Below are 27,978 nucleotides of genomic sequence, written 5' to 3'. Positions count from 1 at the left end.
AGTCCAACCTCAGCAGTTTTGGGGACAGAGCCTTCTCCAGGGCAGCTCCCAGGCTGTGGAACTCCCCCAATTGATCCGCAATTCCGTGTCCCTCACCATCTTCCAGTCCCGCCTAAAGACCCATCTCTTCACCTCTGCCTATCCTTAGCCCCGCGTCCCCCTCCCTTTTCATCTGTGCATTAATTGCCTCATACTGTGTTTTGAATTGAATTCTGTCTTTACTTTGTGTACGAGTCATGTCTCTATTTATTTCATTCCCCTTACATGTTTTTCCTCTACCTGCTAAATTTTTGTAAGGTGTCCTTGAGACTCTTGGAAGGCGCCCATAAATAAAATTTATTATTATATTCAAGATGGATAGATTTTTACATAAGGGATATGGAGTTAGTGGAGGAGGAGGGATATAGAGGTAAAAGATCAGGCATGATCTCACTGAATAACCGAACGATCTACTACTATTTCCATCACAAATTATAAACCTTCACATAGCTGTCCAGGACTCAGTTCAAATCTGTATTTGAAAGAACTGATGTGGCCTCTAGTGATGGGGTTACTTAAGGCAGAATGAAGTCACATTCCTGATCAGGACAAAAAATATTTTCATTCAGTTTCCTTCTCACTCTGACAATGTCATATAAAATGCTCTCTCCTCCCCCTCCATCCCTGAAAGGTCTTCGCTCTTTATTACTGTGCTCTGTGGATCATATTTCTGCGACACAACAAACAGACCAGAATGCACTACAATGTCATAATCACAATAGGAATCTAGTAGAACTTTCTGGGGTGCCAATTTTCCTTGTGTCTCTTGTTATTACTGAAGAATGGCCATAAGATTAAGGTAACACAAATTTAAATTCCTGATGCCAAACTATTGAATGGGAAGTTAGACGTAATGAAACATTTTGCTTGTTTTATTGTGCATTCAAGTTTTATAAAAACCTACTTCATTTGTGCAATCTAATTATTGTGCAAAATTTGATTCTCTACAAATAGTGGAAGTCACAGTTACACAGACCCGATTTCCAAAATACCTCATTCTGGATTCAAAGTGTTACAGAGTGGAAATTTTTCAATGGTTTCCTCGACCTCCTCCTTAACGGATCGTTTCCATTCGAGAACCTCCTGCTCCAGTTTCTTCACCTCTTTAATAATACGGTCCTGTCTCTCCCACACTTGAGAGAGGAGCAGCTGCAGATTCTTGTGCATCTTCTGAATGCCAGGGTCTGCACTGTGAAGGAGGGGGGAGCTCGGAGTCTTTTTGGCAGACAGTTTGTGACCTTGCATATATTGTTCAAATTCCTCATGAGAGAGATTGAGAGAGGGGCCATTCAACTTCTCAACAAAGGTGACAGCACAGCACTGGAAGAGAAAGAGAATTTAATATTACCCAAAGATTCTATCCAATACAATCCCAAAATAGAACATACTTCCTTTTTCTACCTTTGCTCATTTTCACAATACTCTACTTACTTGAATTATCCATTTCAGTTTTAAAAGGGGAAAACACGTTGCAGAAGTCTTGCTCTATTTCCCTGTTCAAAAACATCTTCTACATGGAGCCTTTTTCAATGTTTGTGCATCAGCAATATCAAAATCAGAATCAATAGAACAACAAGGAGTATGCATGACATTAAATGTGAACCTGTCGAACAGATACTAATCGTCCCATGGCACTGCCAGGCTAAGAGGATTAGGCATGTTTAGGATGTTGTAAATAAGCAACTTTGTTTAGAAAATGGCTAACCATTTCAAACATTCTTACAGATCTCGGCAACCAGTTGCAAACACTGTTTGAGACTGGGTGCCGAGATAGGTTAAAAAAATAAAATAAAAAAAAAAAACTTACTGTACTCCCACAGGAAGTATTTTGCAAAGAATTCAGTTACAAAATCTGAGCTGGGGTCACGTGAAAGCAAGCAATTTAATGTTTTTTTTTGCACAAATAAAATGCTAATATCTGCAGAGGCATTGAAATATTATGAGCTGGGGAGCAGTGGCTCAAAACCATTGGCAAAGTCATGGAGCTTACAGGTACTGTTCCTGAAGAACTGTTCCTATTGCTGTGCTAAAATAATGAACTTTCAGCAATAGCAATACTTCCAATGATCCAATGAATCAATGAGTTATGCTCACAGATAAATGATCAACTCAACTACAGAGAAACAATTGTAAAAATGTGGCTTAAGTCCAATATAGTTAGTCTAAGTTGGAGTAGGAAGGGTGGATCATTAATGTGTAAGAAGGAACTGCAGATGCTGATTTAAGGATTCATCTCTGGAAAAGAATGGGTGATGTTTTGGGTCGAGACCCTTCTCCAATGTGAAGAAGGGTCTCAACCCGAAACGTCATCCATTCCTTCTTTCCAGAGATGTTGCTTGTCCTGCTGAGTTACCCCAGCTTTTTGTGTCTATCATTGGTGGATCATTAATCATTGTTAAAATAGAGTCATGAAATCTATCTGCCTTGGTTGAAGGTTGGAAAGTTAAGGGGAGTATTCTGTGCCAGATGGATCAAGCGAACCCAGTAATGGAGTGAAAGAAAGCCTTTTTGGAAGGCAAAACAAACATTAAAACAATGAACAAAATCTAAACATGGAGCACCCAGTCACTGAAATCACTGCTGAAATAAATCAATGTTTCCGTGTTGTTAATTGGATTCCCTTGCCGTTCCCCCACCCCAGCACTGGACAGGAGCCATCACTCACCAGATTGGTAAAATAGTAACCTGCCTCACCAGTCATCAGTCGTTTCGGGTGGCAAAAGCGGATAATGTACTGGATGTTCGAATGCAGCCGGGGAGGGTTCACCTTCAGCACCACATGAATCAAACTGGAGAGAAAGTCATCTGCAGCTGCTGGTTTTTCATTGGAGATTTGGATTGCAGAGAAAATATGTCTGCTGCATTTTGAGATACAGGCCAGTTTATCCTGTGGAGCTCGCTTGGAATCCATCTTCACGATTGCTAGTAAAACATTTTAAGAAGAAATACATCTGAATCCGACATGCAAAATGTAATTGGTCGTGATCTGCAGCTTCCTTCAGAATACCAGCTGTTCTACATGGAAACCAAACATATCCCTCAATTATATTCCTATCTGGCACTGGGCCCCAGATGGTGGATATTTGTTACTACACCAGAATGTCTATTGGCATTATTGGGTCTGCTGTGAGTTGGGGGTGGGATTAAGACTCGCAGCTGACCAGGATATACTACAGCTGTCAAATTAAATAGCATCCTATGTGAACACAAACATCTACTACATATTGCTACAATTTGCAGCAAAAAATAACTCATGATTAAAGCCTTTCTGTAATTACCCATCTCCACCACAGAAATGTGATCTTGGTGTTGCTCAGAAATATAAATCTTCTTGAAAAATAGAAATTAGTTATTATCCTAAAATATCCTCCATCTGTATCACTGATTGTGGGGAAGTGCATTCTAACCCGGCATCCACCTAGTTGGAAAAACCGAGATGGGGAAATTGAAAATTTCCAGACACTTTACAGTTGCCTTTGCTCTCTGCCACTATGGTGTGATGTGGTCATGTGAAAGTACCTTGCCCCATGTCCAAGCACAAACCTGTGATAGAAGACACAAGATGTTCGGTGACCTCTGGCTTGTCCTCATCAAGGGGAACTCTGAGCATTTCAGGGGTCACCCAGTGAAGAGCCCTGCAAGCACAAAAAAGTTTAACAATTCAAACAAGATAATTGTGGTCAGAATTAAGTCCCGTTTAAAAAAAGCAAAAGATAAAGCATGGAAACAAGCCCTATGGCCCACAGAGTCCACGCTGACCAGCAATCACCCGTTCACACTAGGAACCAACCTCAGAGAATGTAAATTCATTTTTATAAACATCTTGCAAACATATTCCCTATTATACCTACAAGTTCTTGGCAGAAAAGCACCCATGTTGCCAAAGCATCCAAAGGCTTAAACCACCTTAGATCACTAATCCAAGGACACAGGGTCTGACTTTCAGACCCATGGGAGAGGAATGGATTCCAATCAGTTCCAGTTCTGCTGAACAATCTCATAGAATCCATCAAAGGATTTCACGACAGCTTAATCTTCCAATCCAAGAAATAGTTACAAATCTTCCAAAACAGGTTAAAAACAAAGCTCACCGTATACGCTGTTGTATTGCCAAATCCTTGTGTTCATCCTCTGAGATATCAGGACAGAACACAGTCTTATACAGCTGGGTCATGATGAATTTTTCAATATTGTCCATCATCCTGTCCTTTTGCTCAGAGGAGAAACCTGCATGGAGGAAGGCAGAGGGATCAGGACCCTAACTCTATCCTAAAATGCACACAAAAGGATTAGTGACTGTAAGAGATGGAGACTTCCCAATTCTCCCACCCACTTAAATGCAGGCAATAAGTACCTCTAAAGATCACTAGTACAACCAGCTTGGGCCAGTGATAACTCAATACAATGGACAAAATGGCCTTAGCTTTAAAAGTTCTACTGCCAGACAAGTGATGTCACCAGTTGAATGTTTTGCCACTTTCTAATAAAGTCAAATATGTTTCTGTTTCTCCCTTGGCGTCCCTACGTACTCCCTGGTTCCTGACTTGCAAAGATATCCTGCTGTCTCAAAGGGAATATCTCCACTTTAAACCCAATGAGACACAAGGAGCAGCTGTTCAGTAACTCACTAAAAACAGATAGCTGTGCTCAGACCCAGAGCTGACAATTCTATTACTCGAGTAACCTAGCAAAATTACTTGGCTTTCCTATTTAGGAGCAGCATCTCATTGCCTCCCTGCTCCCCAGACAGGGCGGAACTTTCAGCTTCGATGCCCAGTGATGGATACATCATTTACAGGCTTAGTCAGCAGTTATTATCTGGAAATGGCAGACATAGGCCGTGTACTGTCTGCCACTGAGGCAGCCCAGAACTGCTTCTCAACCACCAGCTCCTCAGGAATATAGTTTTGCTATTCCTTGCAAGGTCAGGACAAACTGTTCAGATCCAGACTCAATGTCCACGAATGGACTTCCATAGGTAAGTGTTATTTACTGAGATCAGGAATGGGAACCCACCTATTTATGGGTTTTATTACCTTAATCACCATGCTGGTTGGGGTTAAAAAAATATTAAAAAAGCCAGCTAAGAGCAAAAGGTGGGAGAAATTTCTTCTCCCTGCCATGGTCAGAGTATTGACCAGTACCAGGGGTGGTATCTATTCACTCAAGTGCCGCAGAAGTATCATTCAAAGCTCAGCTTTGCAAACCCTAAAAAAAAAATCCAAGTTTTCATGCAGTCTCTGTGGGAATATCTTTGGTCTCCAATCTATCCACCCCAAAAAACGAGGCCATCAAGGCTCTCAATGGGAGATGTGTTAATGAAGCGGATAAGGATAGGAATATTAGCATTCTTCTGCACATAGGAAACAGGCAACGCTTTGGCTATCTTCACATAGCCTGCTTTTCTGGGAGGTGCAGGCTCCTTCGATTTTGTCAGGTTACAAAGAACAGGCAACAACTTTATCAGTTCAGAGGGATTCTGTTTCAATTGGCTTTCCTTCTCTCAAAAATGGTAACCAAAAGGCATCATTCTCTTTGTATACAAAAATGCTGGAGAAACTCAGCGGGTGAGGCAGCATCTATGGAGCGAAGGAAGTAGGCAATGTTTCGGGTCGAAACCCTTCTTCAGACTCTGATTCTCTTGTGTTGCTTTTGCACTCACCATTAAAGCATATTGCAATATTCTGGTAAAAGTCTTGTGCTAGTTCAGATTGTGCCTCTATAGTCAAATCCTGGAAGACACAAATTCATCAATTGGGTGAAATAGAAGGTCCTACAGTTCATCTCATCCCATAAATCACCTCATAACCAAAATTCCATTGTCAAATCCCCAGAATCAGCACCTCTACCATCAGATATGGTGAACCAGCATCTCTACTGCCATGTAGGGCAAACCAGCTTCCAGCCATAGTTGCCCAGAAGTGCCACTAGGACAATCTATCTTACCTTCTTTCTCAGTTCCACTTTCACAGAAGAGTTTCTTAAGCCAACTTAAGTTGGTGATAAAGAATCAGAAGGTCAAAAAGTGCTATAAAAAAAAAAAACCTCAGGAGGTCAGGCAGCATCTCTGGAGAACATGAATAGGTGATGTTTTGGGTCAAGACTTCTGGGTTTCATCCTAAAATGTCACCTATCCATGGTCTCCAGAGATACTGCCTGACCTGCTCAGCTACTCCAGCACTTTGCATCCTTGTGTGTTAACCAACATCTCAGCTATAGAAACACCAATCTTCAGCCGTTTCATCATTGACCTAGCTCCCAGATGAGCTCCAAGCTGATCCAGAATTACAACAAAATCTATCCAACAATATGTAAAATTGTCCTACTAATGGAGGATCTAAATGGGCATCTCCAACTCAACCTATCAGACTATTCCCATACATCAGAGTGACAGGGGGTTCAATGACAGTATTGTCCAGCAGCATTTATTCAGTTGTGGTTCTACCATGCACTGCCTTTCTCTACCGTATCAACTTAAACAGTGAATAGAAAGAAATAAAGACGACCCTCCCACCCCAACAGAGCAAGCACTGTAGGCTCAGAATGGTGTGCAGGGGTGAGAAGGTGAAAGATGCCACATACCTGCCTTGCCTGAAGATGCTCAATAAATTGGACACAGCGTTTCTGGATGACCTGAATGGACGGTTTCCAAAACGACTTTAGGAAATCTGTGAAATCCCCAGAATGTACCGGTGTGGATGTTGGCGAGCTGACTGTGGGGAAATGCTGGATCTCTAGGATAAACAGCAGAGACAGAGGTCAGACTGAACAGAACACATCAATAAAGGGCCTTTTCTTTAGGGTCCAAAAGGAACCTGTGTGAATTCAGCACATTTGACAGCTGGAGACTCAAAAAAAATCTATAGTCATGGAATTGTATTGCACGGAAACAGACCTTCCAGTCCAAACGACCAGTGGGCATTCATCCGCATTAATCTAATTTCCCCGAACTTGCTCCATACCCCCGTATTGCAAGGCAATTCAAGTATTCACAGACATTATTTAAAGGCAATGCATTCACAGGCACTCTCAGACAGTGCATTCTCGGTTCTTACCACTCTCTGAATGAAGAGGATGCCACTCATATCCCCTCTGAATCCCTTCTCAGATCCTACCCCTATAAACTAGCACAAGAAAAGTAAACTATACACAGCTCAGAGGGGTTCCTGCACTGTTGGATATCATGACATCGTTACTAGCTGTGATTTTGCAGCCAATCCCTCATGACTGGCTAAGGGATCGTGTTGTGTATAAATTAGGTGTTATCCTTCCTGCAGTACCATAATGAATACACCAACTTAATTGGCAGCGCTTTGTGACATCCTGAAAGTGATGTGGAAGGCACTATTTAAATGAAAGTTATTCCTTAATATTTCTTCAAACCTCACTTTGAAACCTTCCACATGGTCTAAGCTTTTGTTTACTTGCTATCATATAGTTAAGTGTCAAATTTTAAATAACCACAATCCTTTAGGATATTTCACCACACTCCAACCCTCTGTGGGTCCATACCTTGTCTGGGGGTGGCTTTGGAGCCAAATAATTTCTTCACGGTGCTCACTCGACGCCCCTTCTCACTACTCCTCTTCTTCTCAAACTTTGAAAAGTTGAACAGTAGGCTGGTGGCCCCTGCAACCAGTGAATTTGTGGGCCCTTCATGGTTCATCCTGCAAAGAAACTGAATTTTACAGACATTCGGAAATGGTAAAAGGCTGAATAAAATGCAGGCTGAGGAAACCAGAGAGCTCCAGTTTAAAAACTAGCAGGTGTCACAGCAACAAGGAGTTGTACTCAGTGATCCTTCTCGATTGCAAGCTAGAAGTTTTATACATTGAAAAAATCCCAAACTCAGATTCCAGTAAGAAGGCCCTGCTTCATGCCCGTGTGAACAAGGACATTCACGAGTCAAATTTGACGAACCTTACCCACTGTAAATCTTGAATACCTCACTACAGGTTTACAGTGGGTAAGGTTTGTCAAATTTGACTTGAAATAAGTTGTATTGATTCACATAGTTCACACTTCCTGCTAGTGTGGTGCTTCTCTGCTTGTCCTGCCTTCTATATTACCTTCATTAAAAAGGAGAAAAGAACAGAAAAGATCACACTACATCTAACAGGCATGAGACAGGAAAAAACAAAAAAAAAGGAAGAGATGCAAATAATTGTTGATTTGTACCTTGAAATGACACTGTTCTCTTACCCGTTTACCCTTAATTTATACTGTGAATGTTTTTATTGTACCTTAAAATAACACATTTTACTTGCTTGTCACTTCTTAATTTACACAGAAAATTTGTGATAATCATACCTTAAAATGACACCAACTCCTTGCTTGTTTACACTCAAGTCATATTGAAAATATTTTATACTATACCTATTTGTAACACGATACCTGTTCCTGGCTTGTTTACTTTAAGTAGAGAGAAGTATCCTTTACACAAGAAATTTTTGATAATTGTTTATTATACCTTGAAATGACACAATTTCCATGCTTATTTACCCTTAATTTATAATGTGATTTAAAAAAATAATACCTTGCAAAGACGGTCGGCCCGCACCCGCGCACACACTTCCCACTGAAATCGACTCAGCGGATTTTCATGCATTAAACCACGGTGCAGCAGCTCACTGTTTCGCGGAAAGCCATTTATAGCGGAGATTTAGACAGTTTTTTTTAAAAACCAAATTTCAAAATCCGCAGATTTGCAGAGAAATCTCATGCCTATTATAATTTAAGAAAAAATTCAAACACTGAACCTTCTACCATCCAAAATGATTTAAAAAAAACAAGCTCCTAAGAATGCCACCTCTAGCAAATTCCCCTCCAACTCTTGCACCATTCGCTCATCAGTGGTTTAATTCCTGGAATTCTACCCAAGCACTTTGCAGCACATCCTCTGCTAGGAAGATTACAGCTGTTCAAGACGCTCACCTTCTTAAGGGCAGTTAGAGATCGGCAGCAAAAACTACTCTTGCCAATGACACCTACAACCACTCTACACAAGGCCAGTGTGCTCTTCACTAATGTGCATTGTCATAAGTGTGAACTTCCTTTATCAGGAACCAAAACTTGGCTTGAAAAGTTGGTTTCAGGTAAAAAAAAAATTTTTTAATGTTTTTTTAATCACAAAAGCAACAGAAAGTGATGAAAGGACTTATGGAGGTTTCCCAAAAGTTGACCTCACTAAATCTCATGAAATTTTGTCCCTTAGTGATTCTTAAGTATTTTATGAACTTCCCTCAAAAGATACTTATACAGGTTTCTACTGGGCAATTTAAATAACCAACAAATAACAGGGCGATTTAAATAACCAGCGAAGAATATGCGAGGCAAAAAACATGTTCAATTAAATAGATAAAACAATGACTTAATTAGCAGATGTCCAAATTATCCACAGTAATGTGTAGGAAAGAACTGCAGATACTGGTTTAAATTGAATGTAGAACAAAAATGCTGGAGTAACTCAGCGGGAAAGGCGGCATATCCAGAGAGAAGGAATGGGGGACGTTTCGGATCAAGACTCTCGACCTAAAACGTCACCCATTCCTTCTCTGCAGAGATGCTGCCTGTCCACTGAGTTACTCCAGCATTTTGATCCACAGAAATATTTAACTAAATTTGCTGCTCTAATGTCCAGTAACACTGGCCAGTTCAACAGGTCCCATCTTACTTGATCATCATCCAAAGACACATTGTACATTACGTTTAAACTTTGATGAATAAATAAATAGATTAAACTTAGACCACACCATCCAACATTAAGCAAATAAACAATCAACACTCAGCAAAAAAGCTACTTGCATTAATTAACAAGCCATCTTTAACTTGGCAACACATCTTAAGCAGCACATGACATTAAACCACCCCAAAATAAAGGCTTGGTTGAAAAGTAAACTTTAAAGAGGATTTTAACAGAGGGAAAGATGGCGGCTTAAAGAAGGAATCCCAAGCCTAGGACCTTGGTTGCTACTTATGGTGATGAAGCAATGGGGAACGTGATGAGATCAGAATTGGTGACAACCAGATGAAAGGCAATTACAGATACAGGAAGAGGCAAATCCACAGTTTTATAAACAAGCATGAGAATGTGAAAACGATGTTGCTCAACCATGAGCCAATGTAGGTCAGCAACCCACAGGAGTGACAGGCAAATATGGGGCAAGCTTGGGGAGCAAGGCGTAAGGAAGGAAGTCTCAGCTAGTTCCTAGATGGGGACAGTGACTCAGGAACAAAGTTTGCAACAGAAAGCCAGAAAGATTACTTTAGCCTTCTCAGTCTTTCTTTGATGGAAACTGCTCAAGCAGTTCTAGACGCCAGACCGATAGAAATTTGGCCGAGCTTGAGGGAAGCGTTGGTCCCAACATGGGTACGAAAACTGATGATGATGTCAGCAAGAGACATCACAGATGAATTTGGGGACAGGAGCACCACCAAAAGCAAGGTAGATTTACATTGATTACACCTTTTGACCTTCTAGAAATAAAAACAAGATAACATTGACTTAGGAGGCAATCTGTAGAGTCAGTCAAAGGTTCAGATGATTACTGTGTGCAGAATAACTGGTGTCTGGGCCTGCAAAACCACAAAGTAATTCTGAGCCCTGTAACTATGGTTAAATTCTGCACTGCTACCACATACATTTGCCTTGTATTACCTTTTCAAAAAAACTGAATCATGAGGGGAAAAAAAATAATCAGAAATCCCAACTCAATGAAGCTCTGGGTGTCAGGTGATCAGCAATGCATTGTGAATCCATTTTCAGTGAGAGAGAAGCAGAATATGCTGGCAGTCTGCTTTTCTTATTTCTGGCATTGGGATTGTTCTCAGTTCAGGTTTAAACACACTTCTGTCTGCTGTGCAGAAATGAGCTCTGGACAAATTCCCAGACAATCTCAGGATAAACACAAGTGCACAGAACAAAGCTGCATATTAAAATAAAATCCAAAAGGATGCAGAATTTAGACCAGTGCCTCCTGGTTACCAACATCATCCCTGAGATTCAAACCTACTCTTTATTCAGATGTTCATCCTGTTGCTGCTGCCTCCGATTCCATTCCCTCCAGCATTTCGAGCAGTATCCGTGCCAGGCCGGGTTGCCATAGTAACCACAGCCATCTTTACACAGCAGCTCAGACTGATCAACATGGATTCCTTGGGGCCCAATTTTCACACTCATCCTGAAAAAGGAAAAACATGAAAGTCATCATCACATAGATTTATGGCACAGATGGAGGGCTTTCGCAACATCCATCCACATTGGCCTTTCAGAACCGGAACACGATCGGTACCCTTTTATTTACTGCTCTATTAACATGCCGAGGGTTTCTCTACCCTTCACCCACTGGTACTGATCTTCAGACTCTCACTCAAAATGAAAACACTTCTCTTCAACTCCCCCCTAAACTACTGCCAATTGCATGAAATCTCCATTATTAATACCACTGCAAAGGAAAACAGGTCCTTCCAGTTCATCCTGCCTAGGCCTTGAACAATTTTATATGGTGACATTTCCCTTTAACCTCCTTTCGAAATTAAACCACCCAAGCTTAACAACTCATGACTTAAGCGCTCTGGAAATCATCTCTGCGCCCATTTGAGTATGATAACATTCTTCCTGTAAACATGACTGGGGTCTAACAGTTTAATCGTGTCCTTCCTGCTCTTGCTTTGCAAACCACACTCAACAACAATCAAGATACAGTAAAATTAGCAGGGTGCTACAGGAAGTTGCACATTACAGGAACACAAGGACTTTAAAAAAAAAAAAGTTGGAACAAGCCATTCAGCCATCAAGCCTACTGTACCATTCGTAAGTTTAGTTTAAAAACACCGGCTCTTCAGCCCACCAAGTCCACACCCACAATCGATCATGCTGTTATCCCATGCTCGCATCCACTCCCTGCACATTAGGGACAATTTACAGATTTACCTGATATGTGACAGGGTATTAAGAGATGTGCAGATTCAGAGGGACCATATGGAGTGTAAATGTAACAAGGATAGAACTGTCCCAGAGAAACAAACCTAGTTGTTGTGGGACCCAACGCTCCGACACAGGACAAAATATTGTTTATTATGGAAGCATTATCACCACATTTAAAAAAACTTAAAATATAAACATTGAAAATAATAGCTCGATTGTGTTTGAAGAATGATGCCTTATTTTCCAGAAGGGGTAAATAAGTTTGATTAGTTTGGTAACTTCTTAAAATTACAGACCGCCATGGAGTAAGTTGGCTCGTTGTTCCACTTGGTGATACCACTGCGGTGAAGGAAAGGGCAGGGAGACGGCTCCCATCGAGGCGAGTCCAAGTCTGGGGTTTGGACGTAAAACGACAATCGAACAAGAGGGCGGGCGGGGGTTACCCAGCCCCAGGATTGACCCTCCCTTGTGCTCAGGACGGGTACAGTCTGCCCGAAGCTGGTAAACCCAAGCCCGAAGTAAACCCGTCCATCCTGTGGGTCACAATATCCCACTATAGGGACACCACACTGTGTGATTCACACCCTGCCCTCACCAACCGTGAGATCCCCACACCTCCCCTCCCCCCCCCCCTTCACCAACCGTTGAGACCCCACATCCTGCCCCCCTCTGAACCATGCTCAGCAAAGATACTGATGCTCAATGACTACCTCACGCTACCCCACACCCCTCACCAACCGTCGAGACACCACCACCCAACGATTCCCCCCCCCACACCCCTGAACCTCACCCACTGACCTCCCTCCCCAGACCCCACACCCACCCACTAGATCCAGCACCCCGCCCCCCTCGCCAACTCTCGAGACCCCATAGTATACCCTGCCCCCGAGAACCCTGAACCCACAAGTGAGGCCCAACACCCCTCACCAACCACGAGAGCCGGCACCCCATCACCAACGCTCGAGACCCCACACCCTGAACCCCACCCACTGACATCCTCATGAGACCCCCCCCCCCACCCGAGACCCCGCTCTGCTCCCTCACCAACCCTCGAGACCCTACACCCCCCCCCCTCACCGTCGAGACCCCAAACGGAGAACCCTCAACCCCACCCCCCCCCCCCCCCTTAAACTTCCCGCCTCCTCACCAACGCTCGAGACCCCGAAGCGGCCCTCACCAACCGTCGCGACACCGCCCCCACGTGAGGGTCTCGTGATGCGGGCGCCGACGGGCGAGACCCCGCAACTGCCCCGCGCCCCTCCCACGGCCAACCGTCGCGACCTCAAACCGCTCCCCGCGGGACTCTACACACCCCCCCCCCCCTCCCCCAACCGTTGAGACCCCGTCCCCCCCCCCCCACCAGACACTAAACCCCGCCACTGACCCCCTCACCAAAGCTCGACACCCCTGGGAGAACCTCTCCCCCCCGCTCCCACCCGTGGGACCGAGCACCCTGATCACCACGGGGAGCCCCCGACATCCCACACACACACACGAGTCCCTACGAGTCTGAAGAAGGGTTTCGGCCCGAAACGTTGCCTATTTCCTTCGCACCCGCTGAGTTTCTCCAGCTTTTTTGTGTACCCACGAGTCCCTACACCCCGTCTCCGCCAGACCCTTCACCTCGCCCCCACCCTCCCCCTGTCCCACCGCAATCCGGCTCCTGCAGCGATCCCGTACCCGAGTGAGTGAGTGTTTCTGGCACCTGTTGCTCAGGTGTCTTCACCACCCTCCACCTCACCCCGGAACCACACGCGGTCCCGACCGATTGATCCACCGAATCCAAGCTCCGGAGGCGGAAAAAAAGAAACAAACAAACAAACTTCGACTGTCCGCGATATCTTTCGCCTTCCAGCCGGAAATCAACAGGAGTTTATAGACGGTCCTTCGAGCTGTAGCGGAGAGTCGCCGTCCCAGAGTCGCTCAAACAGGAAATTACCCAATGCTCATCAACACAGTAACAGTGTTAGCGCCCAGGGAGCTGGGCAACTGGAATACATCTAAGGTTCTGCTCTGCTCCACTCCAGGTTTGCTTTGGAAACAGTTTACTTCGCTTTAATAACATGTCCTTGCCCCCAACATTTCACGCAGAGGCAGAGAGTGAAATATTAAACATAGAGGTTCAGGATTATTATAATCTGGTGTACTGAGGTGCAGTGGAAAAACTTAGTTTTGCACGCTATCGAATCGGCTTAAACTGTACATAGATACCACCAAGCAAAACTCAAATACAATACGTAGATTAAAGGAAAATATGAGGTTGCATGTATTAACAATTCATCTACAAGTCTGACATTAACTCCAGGGGCAGGCCTTCAAACTTTTAGAGATACGGTGCAGAAATAGGTCCATCAGCCCACGCCAACCAATGATCATCCTGTACACTAACTATCCTACACACTAGGGGAAATTTACAATTCTATCAAAAGCCAATTCATCTACAAATCTGTACACTTTGGCGTGTGGGAGGAAACCGCAGCACCCGGGGAAACCCCACACGGTCACAGGGAAAATCTACAAACTGTACAGACAGCACTCATAGTCAGGATTGAACCCGGGTCGTAAGACAACAACTCTACTACTCTGCCACCCCACATGCTAGTCCTGGATCAGAGTTTAAAATGGGTTATTTGCCATCTGAAGGCTCAACTGGATTTTGTCGGTAACTTTAGAATGAAAATGAGCTTCCTTCTTATAATAACCAGTTGACTATGATAACATAATGGCACAATCAGAGGAAATCAACCCTATCCATAACAGGATCTATACACGACTTGAATAAACTGGAATACCACTGAATCAATTTTGCTCAGATTTAGACCATCGTGGACATGAGCAAAAGGTGACCAACAGGCCTAATTTATAAGCAGTTTCCCTCTCAGACAAAATAATTAACGGTATATTATTCAAACATCATTCCAAATTACAATCCTGTATAATCCAGTGATTTCTTACCATTGCAGAGACTGAACCAATATTATTAATGGGTTCCAAAAGACAGCCACAATTCAGCAAATTAACACGGTCTTCACTGTTTCTGAGTTTGAATTAATTGCCAGCAGATTCAAACAACCTGCTCCACTAAAGGATGACTGGGAGAAACGAAGTAGGTTGTATTTAAAGGGACAGGCACCAAAATCAAAGCTGTTCAAAATCCAATTGTTTTATTGCTCTAGTTTGAAAAAATAAACTGGAATTCTATATATTTGGTATCTTTGTCTTTTTCAGGGTGTCTCTAAGCACTGAATTGTTAATGATAGGTTTTTCTGTCAGCTAGTCTGCAATGGTCATTAGACTTCCAGTGTCCCTTTGATCGGAAGGGAAATATCAGGGACCAGCCCTATTCATGGTTTCTGCCCAGTGAATGTTGCCGATAAACTAGGTCTTTATCTGCTTTAAAGCAGGTAATGCAGTTATCCGGGGTTGAGAAGAGAGAGGTACGAATGGAACTAAACCCTGGCAGTGATCAGTCTGAAGAAGGGATTCGGCCCGAAACGTTGCCTATTCCCTTCGCTCCATAGATGCTGTTGCACTCACTGAGTTTCTCCAGCATTTCTGTGTACCTAGTGATATCCTCAATCCTAGTTCCAACGTATCATCCAGGAATTACATGTTTTAGGACTTAGCCTGGTAGAAACAATATTGTTGTATTTATCTAAATCAAGACCATTTAACCCAGGTGTAATGAACCACTGTATTAATTATGGACAACATGAAACATCTTAATTCTAAGAAATTAAACAAGGCTAATCTGATAGTTTGCTTTAAATGCCCAAAGCCCAACTGAGTTGCAAAGAATTAGATGGACAAGAAGTTAACCTTGGGCTTGCTGTAACACACCTTTTGAAGGAAGGGAAAACGGAAAGCAAAGAAGGTTCATAATTATGAGGAGACAGTTCAATAATTTTCATTTCAAAACAGTGATAAAGTAAGGAATATAGCTTGGAGTATGGGATGCTTTGAAAGAGAAAAAAAAGATGTTTTAGGATAAGTGAGAAATCACATATAAACAATTAAGTCTTATCGGTTCGCCAAGATTCCTCTAGTTTATGGCCTCTAGTTCGGTTGTGATCTGGGAACCAATTTCTGTACAATAAAATGCTAAACAAAACGTTTGCAAAGCACCTTCACAAAATGACATGAAACTTTGCTCACACTCTGGCTGATGTCTCTTGATCACTCTTTGTCATTAGTCTTGTGCTTTGGAACTGCTAGGAAGAGGTGACCGATTATTTATATGGAATCCTCTATGTGTGACATCATGACTAGGGCTAATGTGTTGTGGGTAACACAATGGGTTGGAACCAGAGGGGGAATTCTACAACAATGGGTTTGGGGAGGCAGAGTGGTGCAGCGGTAGAGTTACTGCCTCACAGCGCTACAGGTCAGCTTTCGACCCTGACCTTGGATGCTGTCTGTGTGCAGTTTGCACGTTCTCCCTGTGACTAAGTAGGTTTCCTCCGGGTGCTCCAGCTTCCTCCGACATTCCAAAGATATACAGGTCTGTAGGTTAATTGGCTTCTGAAAATTGCCCCTACTTTGTAGGATAGAACTTTGTGTACAGGTGATCGTGGTCAGCATGGACTCAATGGGCCAAATGACCTGTTTCCACGCTGTATCTCTAAACAAAACTAAATCTTGCTGCACAGTTGCATGGTGTGAGGCATTGCTGAATCTGCCTGTATCTCCTTCAGGAAAATTACTCAACTCTGTAGTAACAAAAACTCCTATTCTTTGCATGTTTTCATGTTTTCTCTTCCCTCTAGGAGAGCTGTCTCAAGCTGGACTATAAATCTGAGACAATGTGCCAATTCTTCTGATATAAACGTCATGCTATTTATTGCTCTAACAAATCCATTTTGCACCAACTTTCACCCATGACCCAAAATCAAAGATTCCTAATCACATGATTTTTGGGCGTTGAGGCTTGTTTTCCTTTCGTACTATATTAGGTTTTTTATGAATTGAACTTTTTTTTGGTTGTTTATTAAATTATCTGTTGATTATTGTGCTTACAAACTTGTGCTGCTGCTGCAAACTAAGAATTTCACTATGCCTTTTACTATACCTGGCCTTTCTCAAACTCATTAAAGCCTTTTCCACGGAATTACGCCATTTCCACTAATTACGGGGAATCTCGGCGCCACGATCACGCACTGTGGAGAAGGACATTGCAAGAATCTTGTGGCCCAGCATCTGGAGCACCCACGGGCCCTGTAAAAATGTACGAAAAGGTCAACCACCTGAGAAACCACCACCCCAACCCAACACACTCCCAGCCCAATGGTGGTTGGGTTCCCACTTGAGACTTTTCAGCTACCTCAGTACCCACAGACCAAGAGTGGAAGTAAGTCATCCTCGATTGTGAGTTCCTTGCTTTATTTCTGCCCTGCTCCACCACCAAATCTTTCCCAGGGTCAGGAATGACAAGCTCCAAAGAGTAAGAAGCACATTAGAATAGAATAGAATAGAATAGAATAGAATAATAGAATAGTTTCTTTATTGTCATTGTAACATGAACCATGTACAACGAAATTTAAAAATGTCAGCCAGTCAGTGCACCATTCAAACATTTCTAAAAGCTAACGATACATACAAGGTAAAATATTAAAAGATAAACAACTAAAATAAATATCACAAAAATAGCACGCATAAACACCCAACCCTCCATCCTTCTGTCGATTTCACAGTGTACCACAGTCCCTTAGTATGTCTCGCCCCTGCGTTCCTTGGCGGCTACATTTAGTGCTTTTATAGCAGTGGGGTAAAGTCTGTTCGTCCTTGTCCTTGTAGATCTGTACCGTCTGCCTGACGGCAACAGTTCAAACAATTACCAACATTAAGTTTATAAGTGGGTAATTGTAATGCAGTGAAGGAAAGAGGTGAGCAAATCTAATAAAGCTTAAGCACCTTGAGTTTTAGGTCTTGGAGCTTGAGCAACTGAGGAGAGGAACTGGACGATCGCAAGCTCTAGGTAAGCTCAGGATAACTGTTCCAATGGAGTTTTGATTATCCTTCCTCTCACTACTCTCAGAAGGCAGTTGAGGCCAATTCACTGGATGTTTTCAAGAGAGAGCTAGATTTAGCTCTTGGGGCTAACAGAATGAAGGGTTATGGGGAAAAAGCAGGGACGTGGTAGTGATTTTGGATGATCAGCCATGATCATATTGAATGGCGGCGCTGGCTCGAAGGGCCGAATGGCCTACTCCTGCACCTATTTTCTATGTCTATGTTTCTGTTACTTTCATTAACGGTAGTTTTGGATGACCTTGTTAATGAGAGTAGGGAGAGAGAGGCTAGTTGATACTTCATTGCAACAGTTAGCCAGAGCTTTTCTAGAGCTTGCAATAGTTCAATTCCTCACTGCCTCTGCATTCTTGGCCTGCAGGATGATCATCTCACCTCACACATCACGCCCATAACAAATGGTCTACATTGGTTCCGAGTCAACCAACAGCTCAGTTTTAAAATCCTCACCCTCAAAGATCTCTCTAAATCTCAGTAATCTCCTCCACCCATACAACCATTCCCTTATATAATAACTCCTTTTGTGACTTGCCATCAGTTTTTTAAGTTTATTGCTCCAAAGAAATGCTTCCGACCCATTTTCTGCATTAACAGAACGTGTATAAATGCAGATTGACAAAAAATGCTGGAGAAATGCAGGATGCGCAGTGGCGCAGCAGTAGAGTTGCTGCCTTACAACGTCAGATACCCGGGTTCGATTCTGCCTATGGGTGCTGTCTGCACAGAATTTGTATATTCCCCCTGTGACCGTGTGGGTTTTCTCAGTGGATTCCAGTTTCCTTCCACACTCCAAAGTTATACAGATTTGTGGGTTAATTGGCTTCTGTAAATTGTAAATTGTCCCTTGTTTCTAGGATAGTGCTAGTCTACGGGGTGTTCACTGGTCGGCTGAAGGGCCTGTTTCCATGCTGTATTACTAAAGTTTAAAGTCTAACTCAGTGGGCCAGGCAGCATCTCTGGAGATAATGGATAGGTGATATTCAGGACGGGACTCTTCTTCAGAACTGAAACGTCACCTATCCATTTTCTCTAGAGATGCTGCCTGACCTGCTGAGGTACTCCAGCATTTTGTGTCTATCTTTGGTATAAACCAGCATTTGCAGTTTCTTTTTATTACATTGTGTAAATGGAAGTTCTTGTTGAATTGAACTAAACTGAGAAATTCCAAGTGGGCAGGAGAGGGCGCTCTGAGACCAAGAGGCAACAAAGTGAATCGGATTTATTTATTCTTCAACCAAAGTCATTGTTTTGCTTCAAAAATATATATACCCAGTGATGTAAATTAAACAATTTTCATGAAACTAAAACATTGGAGCAACAATGAAAAATGGAGATAAATGAGAAGGAAGCCGGCCCAATGTCACTTAAGTTTAGGTTTATTGTTATTGTCACATGTACCAAGATACACTGAAAAGTATTGTTTTACCTGCGATCCAGTCAGATCAGATGCTACTATACATGAATGCAATCAAGCCAAATTCAAGTACAATATGTAGAGCAAAGAAAAAGATACAGAATGCAGAATATCATTCTCAGCAATGTAGCACAATGCTAAACACTATATTTCATGAACAAACCCAATGTCTGCAATGAAGGTGGTTGGAGAATTGGGACTGAACCGCAGCTACTGGAAAGACAATACAGAAGCTTTATAACAGAGAAGAAGAAACTGCTCCTAAGACTGGTGATACTTTCTGTTTCTTCTCCCCGACGGACGGGAGTGAATCTGCACGGGTATAACCAGTCATTAATATGGAATTATTTGGATGGCTGGCAAAGAAACAGAGCAATAAGATCATCTGGTGCATATGATCCTATAGAGCCTCCTCCTACTTGTACCTCCTCCAACCTCATTTATTGCATTCAGTGATCTCCATGTGGCCTGCTCTACATCAGTGGGATTAAACACAAACTGGGCAACCGCTTTGATGAGCACTTGCACTCTGCTGTGGCCATCTGGATCCCCTGGTTGCCGTCCATTTTAATTCCCCTTCCCATTCCTACACTGAGCTATCTGTCCTCGGCTTCCTCCATTGCCAGGGTGAGGCCAAATGCAAACTGGATGAACAATATTCTACCTGGGTATTTTACTTCGGAGTCACGTGAGGGACTCCATGAAAGAAACCCGCTATGACGCATGCGTGTCATATCGCATACACGCATTGAACGAGTCAGAAGTGGGAGAGGACGTCTCCCCAGAGAGAAAGGCAAAGGAGCAGGTAAGAGACTGCAAAAAATTTTCCACTTACCTTGCAGGTAGGAAATACAAGAAGCTGCAGGAGCTGGAGGGAGACTGCAGAAAAATTTGCAGCCAGAAACAGCAGCAGCAGCCGTTAGTGTGAACCCTCCGGAGGGGATTCCCAAACGGCTATTTTTAGCACAGAACAGCTGTGCCCGACGTCGCTCCCCGCACCGGCAAGCTTTGACTGTTGCCGGGCGGGAAACAAAGCTACACGGCCCGGGGAGTTTCTAGACCAAGTCGGGTCTATTTTTAGAGGCAGTCGTTAGGCGCTCCGCAGCTGATTGAAGCAGCTGCACCACCCGGGGAGAGAGAGAGCAGACATCGGGAACAGCAGCCATGGACCTGCGCTACGGGGTACGTGGGGCTGCGGGAGGAAGGACGTTCCTCCGAAAACGGCAGGCTGAAAACCAGTACAGGTAAGAACAAATTTCCCTTACCTTTTTTGGTGCTTTTTCCAGAGTGCTTGCTGTATTCTGAAGAGACTGGTGTGTTGCTGAACAGCAGGGAGCCACCTAAGGAAGGCAGGCCACAGCCACAGGTCGTTACTGGTGGGATGCTGAACAGCAGGGAGCCAGCTACTGATGTCAGTATAGAGCTGAAGGGCTGTTGTTTAATGACCAGCAGCAGCCAGCAATTAATGTCGGCACCAGCATCTCCCAGATGGGAGCGAGTGCCAAACTTCACCCTAAATGGGTAGAGGTGCCCGTGAGGACCAGGACCATGGGGAACGGTCCAGTGCCCGTAGGCATGGGGACGGGCTGTGGGATATACCCGCGTGCGACTAGTGCCCGAGAGCACCAAGGTCGGCAGGAGCGGTCCCATATATTAAGCACCCACGACGACGAGTGCCCGAGAGCATGTAAGTCGGCTGGAGCGGTTTGCTGGAGTAAAATTCTCCATATTGGCAGGCTCCGGGATTGGAGGTAGCCACAGTGGGCAAATAATAATATAAGTCCCACAGCAGTTTCCCACATGGGCTGCATGAAATGTCGGACGCCTCTGAGGAGGGTATGGAAGGTCTGACGGGGTAAAGCCTGAGCAGGTGATGGAGCCACTGTCCCCTATTGAAGGGGGGGAAAACAACCTGCCGAATATGATGAGCAGTACTGCCAGCAGAACTCACGGAGAATGATTGCGAGAGGATGGCTGTGAGTATGGAAGGACTGTGTGTCCACCCATCAACTTCAAGCTAATATTTTGCTGAAGTGTTGGCAAGGCTTCTATACCCCGGAATATTGTGGTGCTCTTAATGTAGCCATTGTTACAGGTGCATTTGCAGACATGTTGGGAAGGCCGTTAGGAGTTGGGAAAATCCGTAATACTCTGAAAGGTCTCATGGCGGGCATAACAGCTTTGGCCCGCATGTTAAATAAGGTGTACAAAATTAGTGACCACAAGGATGCCATTAGCACTATTTTTTTGAAATGTGCAGTTTGAAGGGCCATTAAGCCAGCTCTAGACCCTAGTTCGCTATACTATGTAAGCAAAGGGCTATAGACCCCGTTATTTGGGGGGGGGGAGACCTGTCTAAACAGGTAAAGAATTGGCGAGGAGGCTTGACTTTCGGGCTGATTAAAGCATCCAAAGGTTATCTGGGGAAGACATTAACCTCATGTGCATCCTACGAGAGGTAGTGTTTTTGTAATTATACTACAAAGAATTGGGCAGAGGTACCCAGCAGCAGCGTCCTGTTTAGGGTTTGGCCGGGACGACCTCTGTGGAGATGCAAAGTAACATTAACCTTTAGGCTCTCCACAACCGCATATGAAACCAAGAAAAATAACTTGGTTACCACCAATACCATGGAGGTAGGTGAATTTGGGGCTCCAGCATTAATAGGGAGCACGGAAGTTGGAGGGATATTGCAACTTCATGTTGAAGCGTGGTGTAATATATCTATGGACAGATATATCCTTAGCAGTTTTAAGGGATATCTGATAGAGTTTCTACACAAACAAAACCCTCCAGTACAACATATACCGGACAGATATACATGCTGGTAATGGAATAAACCAAACCTGAAAAACAGGATTTGTCTCAAATATCTTTATTAGAAATAAGAAAGATGGGGGTGCCGTATTATTATGGATTATCAATACTTCACAATGTTGTGCAATATATTCATTTTCAAAATGGATATTTTTAGCAGTGCTAAAGACTTAGTGTTCAGCAGGCTACTGTATGGCAAGTATTAATCTTTAAGATCCTTGCTACTCAATATCCAACAGGGGGAAAAAATTTAAACCAGCGTTGGGACTGCTGCAACACCAAAATCATAGAGTAATGGTATAGTTGGATGATATCCTTATTGTGGGAATAACTTATGAATCGGCATGTTAGCCAGTGGTTGCCACTATACAATTGTTTGAACAGCTGGGATTCATTATCCATCCACTTAAGTCAAAATTGACACCATTAACACATTTAATATGTTAATGACTTTACTAATATGGAAAGCCACAGAGTTTAATGGGCGCATATATTATAGAGGTCATTTATTTTGGCCAAGGGAAAAATGATAGAAGCTATAAAAGAATTACAATGTTGGGAACACAATGTTAAGTATTGCTCCAAACCCAATAGTTATTCACAACCCGTCTGTGCTATTACAAACAGATGCCAGTGCAATTGGTTATGGTACAACTGATACCATCTCGAGCTATGGGGGAGATGGAATATATAATAAGCTAACCTACATAACACTAAGGGTTAGAAATGTTAAGTGCATTTCATGGGCAAAAATCTTATTGCTCAGGAATGGAACTGCAGCATGGTAGATGGTAGATAGATAATACCTCGGTGATGGCATATTTAAGTCATATGGGTGGAAAGATATCACCAGCTTGTGATGAATTGGCAAATTAAACTTGGGAATGGTGTGTCCAAAGGAATATTTGGTTATGGGCTACGTATCTACCAGGGATACTAAATCGGTGGCAGACACCAGGCCACGAAAAATTATTGGAAGTACTAAATGGATGTTGGATAGATGGTATTTGCTAAAATCAGTAAAGTAGGTAAGGCCGGATATTAGAATTGCATCCGGGGTTAAATCACCAGTTACCGAGGTATGTATCATTGATACCAGATCCTGAGGCAGAAGCTACAGATGCTGTTTCACTGCACTAGGGAAGGGGTTTTTCATTTATGTATTACCTCCTTGTCTAGTTATAAATTTGGGGTACGAAGGGACATTCAAACAGGAATCGGCATTGGGGATGTCTTAGTACCTGATTGGCTTACCCAACTATGGTTTTCCCGGGGTACAGGACATGGTGCTGGAACTATGTATAACGGTAGACGTAGTCCTAAGTTGCTGGTGCATCCAGTAACTGAGGATAGCTATCCATGTCATAGAAAATATTGATTTAGTAGGTTGTAGACTCTATAACACCGCTATGGGACATGGGGCTATCGATAGAACTGTGGACATGATCATAACCGCACGAAGAAGGTCTACTCTATAACAGTATTTAGGTCATATTAAAATGGACTAATTACTGCCATGAAAACTTTCTGGACCACAGAAATAAGGATGTTCCGGGGGTGCTACAGTTGCTTACCAGCCTGCAATATGGAGGACTGTGTTTCAGCACTGTGAATAATGCCGAAAGTGCATTGTTAAGTTATTAATGGCAAGAAACAGTAAGATAACTATATTTGGAATGTAAGTGTGGCTTTGATCTTGCTAAGGAATTGGTCGCCGGCTACAGCATTAAATCTGGATAACTAACTAGAAATGGTAATGCTGATAGCGCTAGTCACAGTGCATAAGTTCCAGTTATTGCTAAAAGTAAGACTGGATGGCTTCACTATTGCAGCACGAAGATTGAGGTTTGTGATCCAGGACCGTATTATTAAACAAAATAGGCCAGGATTAGCGGGGCAGGTCATAGAATTGATGGCCTACCCGGAGGACAATGCCTATGTATAGTAAAGTACGGTTTTGTTATACAGTAAGAAAAATAAGGCTATCAGAGGCAAGGAATTGGCGTTTAATCAGCTATAAGATACTGTACCATAGAGTGTAACTCAGACCATTTCGCGGTGGCTGAAATATGGGATATGATAGGCGGGAGTGGACAATAACATATTTAATTCTCACCCCACCAGGGCTGCAGCTACATCTGCAGCAAAACGCCTTGATGTATCCATGGACCAAATCCTCAGGATTGCAGGATGGTTGTTGGAGAATACGTTTCAGAAATGTTAACAAACCAGTTAGCAGCATGGGAACGGTTTTTCGGGGAACAATTTTAAGTTCTGTATGATAATTTATCCCTGAAGAATACAGGGTTATGATTTGAATTAATTCGATATTATTTATCATTTCCATTAAATAATTGGTATGAATGCTTTGAATATAATTAACAATTTCTCTCTAATTACCAAGGCAGTTGTGAAGCATGGACTCGTTTCCACGGCATGAGGTCACAGAGCTTTGAAATCTTTCATGGAGTCCCTCACGTGACTCCGAAGTAAAATAGTAAGATTAAACGAGAACTTACCAGTTTGAAGTTTGATCTGTATTTTATGAGGAGGAACGTTGAGGGAATACATGCCCTCCGCTCCCACCCTCATAGGGTCAAATCTTAAGCTGGTATCTCTTTGATAATCTTGCTATTTTAGGTCAATATAGGGTATCTGTGACCTCACACCGCTGCTTTGAAGGATGACACGCATGCGTCGTAGCGGGTTTCTTTCATGTATTCCCTCAACGTTCCTCCTCATAAAATACAGATCAAACTTCAAACTGGTAAGTTCTCGTTTAATCTTACTATTCTACAACCCAGTCGCATGAACCCAGTCCAATTTCATGTGATCTGCACCCCCTCTGTCCCTCTTTTTTTTCTACCATCTATCCTGCATTTCTCAAACATACCTTTCACCTCCCCCCCACTCTCCCCAACATGCTATTTATTCCCCCTCCTATCACTTACCCCATCTGCTCATGACCCTTTCTCTCCTTCACAGCCCATCGATCACCTCCCTCTGTTGATCCCTTCTGCCACTGTCCTTCCTTATTTGGTTCCAGTCTTATCTCCACATATATCCTCCCAGCAGTGAGATCTGGGCAGTGAGCAGGTGCTATAGACCTGCACGGGAAAGTAGACGCTCTCACCCCCATGACTGTCGGTCAGATGGGGTTCGTCAGCCTGGGAAGGCAGTCCATCTAGGAGAGGGAAAACTCTGATTTAAAACCTCCACTGCCTTGTGGCGATATCCAGTCATGGAGAAGGCTCCTGGAGTAAACCTCATGAAAATCCAGAGTCGGAGCCCCTAAGGCAGTTCGTCGTTGTCTACAACCTTGCTCTGGCAGCTCCTGCGATGGCGCTGGTGCCAAACTGCAACGGCCCTGCTGTTCCTTTGGATTGATCAGCGACGTGGAGAGGGGGGACATGCTGCATGGGCAACAGCCTGACCTCCATATGACATCACCCAGGCTTGCATCCGACCTCACATCACCTATAAACTAGGATGCATCACCCATGGTCAGTCATGACCGAGGAGGGCCCACCACCTCCCAGCCTCTGTCGCTAGCCCACCCTTCCCTCCCTCTCCTCCCTTCTCACCTGCACCCACCTATCACTTGCCAAGCTTTGTCCTGCCCCTCCTCTCTTCCAGAGATGCTGCCTGAGCCACTGAGTTACTCTAGCACTTTGTGTCTTTTGATATTACAAAGTCACATTCGCCACCCTCCCTCCACCAGCTAACCACTGAGCACCATTGCCAAAAACCAGGATGAAAAGAAAAGTGCAGGAAAAACTAAACAGAGACTCTGTTTACATGGAGAGACTGAGCAAAACTAGACATGACTTCACCTTAGCTCATACGTGGTAACTATAAATATTTAAACCTGGCTGCTTTTCAAATCTTGTATTTGAATTGGGATGTTTCCTTTTCCCCTGACTGGGAGTAGAGCTTGGTCCAAAGAGTTCAATCAGATTTAGCCTGGGCGTAGAGTGCTGACAGATCTGATCTGATCATTTGGAATTAGATGGATATGCACTTGGACCTGGGTATCTAGCAGAACCAATCAGAGACACAGACAGAGTTCTGTTTACTTTGCTGGAAGTACTTGGCATTTGTTCTCTTGAAGCCACATAAATAAATTACACATCTAAAATATTTGTACCAGTAGATCCACAATTTTGTTAATACAGGCCGCAGCAATGTAATGAACGGATTGAGTTCCCAAGGAACCTTGGTCATGCAAAAATCTGTCAAGCTCCAATGGATGAATTTCAGTGTGGTAACTAGTGCTGAGAAGGTTGTGGTGGGAGGGTGGAGAAGGAGGTAGAAGGAGGTTGTTCATTGAATGTGCAGAGTGGAACAGGTTTAATGACCTGTCATGGTTGGTCAATTCTGTTTGTCTGAGTGGGAGGTCACTGACCTTTCAGCTGATGCTGTTCCCTTGTTCAGTCATCATTTCGCAGGAGCCAATGTATTCAGGGCCATTGTCTTCATGGTGTTTAATCCAGAGATACATGCCCCATGGCCCATTGAGTCCACACTGACCATCAATTGCCTGTTCACACAAATTCAATGTTATCCCACTTTCACATTAGGGGCAATTTCACAGAGAACAATTAACCTGCAACCCTACGCATCTTTGGGGTGTGGGAGGAAATCAGAGCACAGGCAGACATCATCCGATGCTGGGATTGAACGCGGGTCTCTGGCGTGGTGAGGCAGTAGCTCCACCAGCTACGCCATTGTGTCATGATGGTGGCTTCCGGCCCTGTTGGCATGACACAGGATGACTATTCAGTTGTATTGCAGGATGTGAAATGTTCAACAGCCTTTGATAAGCATCCTCATTATTCGAAGAATCAGATTAAATAAAAACCTTTGTTATAGAGATTTGTTAAGAAGTTTTTTTAATTCAAAAATAAACTTTATTCACAAAAATATATACTAGAGATACATAACAGTCCATGGCTTATTTTACATTCCAATTTATACATTCTTAATGTTATCAGGCCTATGTTTTGGAGTGTTAGTACATTCTGTGTACTGGGCACCATGGATAATCTCTTATCTCAGGGACACTCTCCTGCACTAAACCTGTTTCCTTTGAATCCCTTAATATACAATAAGGGATTCTGTATTGAATGGAGATAGACAAAAATGCTGGAGAAACTCAGCGGGTGAGGCACCATTTATGGAGCGAGGGAATAGGCGACGTTTCGGGTCGAGACCCTTCTTCAGACTTCTGTATTGAATGGAGTCAGTGGCTGAATACAAAGATACATTATACTCCAGATGATGAAATTCCTTCTCATCTCCATCCTCAATGGTTAACCCTTGTTTTGAGAGTGTAAGCCCCTAGTTCTAAACACCACACCCAGGGGAAAACTGCTGCTGCTCATGAGGATTCAATGACCTTATCTTTCATTCTTCTGAACTGAAGCCAGTATAGGCCCTGGCGACACAAGGAACTGCAGATGCTGGTTTACAAAAAGTGTTGGAGTAATTCAGTGGGTCAGGTGGCAACTTTGAAGAACATAGATAGGTTCTGAAATGATCACCCATACACTAATTCTATGTTCTCCCAATTTCACATCCTACACACTAGGGGCAATGAACAGAAGCCAATTAACCTACAAACTTGCATGTGTTTGAAATTTGGGAGGAAACTGGAGTACCTGGCAGGAAACCTACACCATCACAGGGAGAAAATACAGACTCCATACAGACAGCACCCGTAGTCAGGATCAAACCCGGGTCTCTGGCGCTGTAA

The 27,978-nt window shown here is 43.4% G+C and overlaps 2 protein-coding genes across 5 annotated transcripts in view; both read right to left on the bottom strand.

Annotated features, from left to right (window-relative positions):
• Positions 1–19: 19 nt before the first annotated feature.
• Positions 20–13,857, bottom strand: LOC129709158 (rab5 GDP/GTP exchange factor-like). 4 transcript variants are annotated; one of them, XM_055655309.1, is made up of 9 exons: positions 13,646–13,857; positions 11,052–11,219; positions 7,552–7,706; positions 6,622–6,773; positions 5,702–5,771; positions 4,131–4,266; positions 3,583–3,674; positions 2,705–2,961; positions 20–1,359 (listed from the first exon to the last, which is right to left on the bottom strand). In XM_055655309.1, the coding sequence occupies exons 2-9, from the start codon at positions 11,216–11,218 to the stop codon at positions 1,033–1,035; spliced, it is 1,356 nt and encodes a 451-aa protein (XP_055511284.1). In that variant the 5' UTR covers position 11,219; positions 13,646–13,857; the 3' UTR covers positions 20–1,032. The 4 variants fall into 4 exon arrangements, with proteins under 4 accessions (XP_055511284.1, XP_055511285.1, XP_055511286.1 ...); XM_055655310.1 differs by having other exon boundaries at positions 13,671–13,813; XM_055655311.1 differs by lacking the exon at positions 13,646–13,857 and adding an exon at positions 13,113–13,170.
• Positions 11,084–27,978, bottom strand: part of LOC129709159 (apelin receptor A-like) — a 35,100-nt gene continuing 18,205 nt past the window's right edge. Inside the window, exon 3 of the transcript XR_008725470.1 lies at positions 11,084–11,219. The gene's annotated coding sequence lies outside the window, so the exon portion shown is untranslated. The remainder of the gene's footprint in view (positions 11,220–27,978) is intronic.

This window comes from Leucoraja erinacea, chromosome 25, assembly GCF_028641065.1.
Source record: "Leucoraja erinacea ecotype New England chromosome 25, Leri_hhj_1, whole genome shotgun sequence".
Classification (NCBI taxonomy): domain Eukaryota; kingdom Metazoa; phylum Chordata; class Chondrichthyes; order Rajiformes; family Rajidae; genus Leucoraja; species Leucoraja erinaceus.
Note: the sequence above shows the minus strand (reverse complement) of the source record. Positions and strands in the feature narration are given on the sequence as shown.

What these genes read in the sequence shown, in the direction of transcription:
- LOC129709158 (XM_055655309.1), bottom strand. Translation starts at nt 11,218, where the DNA reads ATGAGTGTGAAAATTGGGCCCCAAGGAATCCATGTTGATCAGTCTGAG. An exon ending in AGCATCTTCAGGCAAGGCAG is followed by an intron (nt 5,772 to 6,621) that starts GTATGTGGCATC and finishes TGTGTCTTCCAG; the next exon opens with GATTTGACTATAGAGGCACA. An exon ending in TATTGCAATATGCTTTAATG is followed by an intron (nt 4,267 to 5,701) that starts GTGAGTGCAAAA and finishes TCCTCCATGCAG; the next exon opens with GTTTCTCCTCTGAGCAAAAG.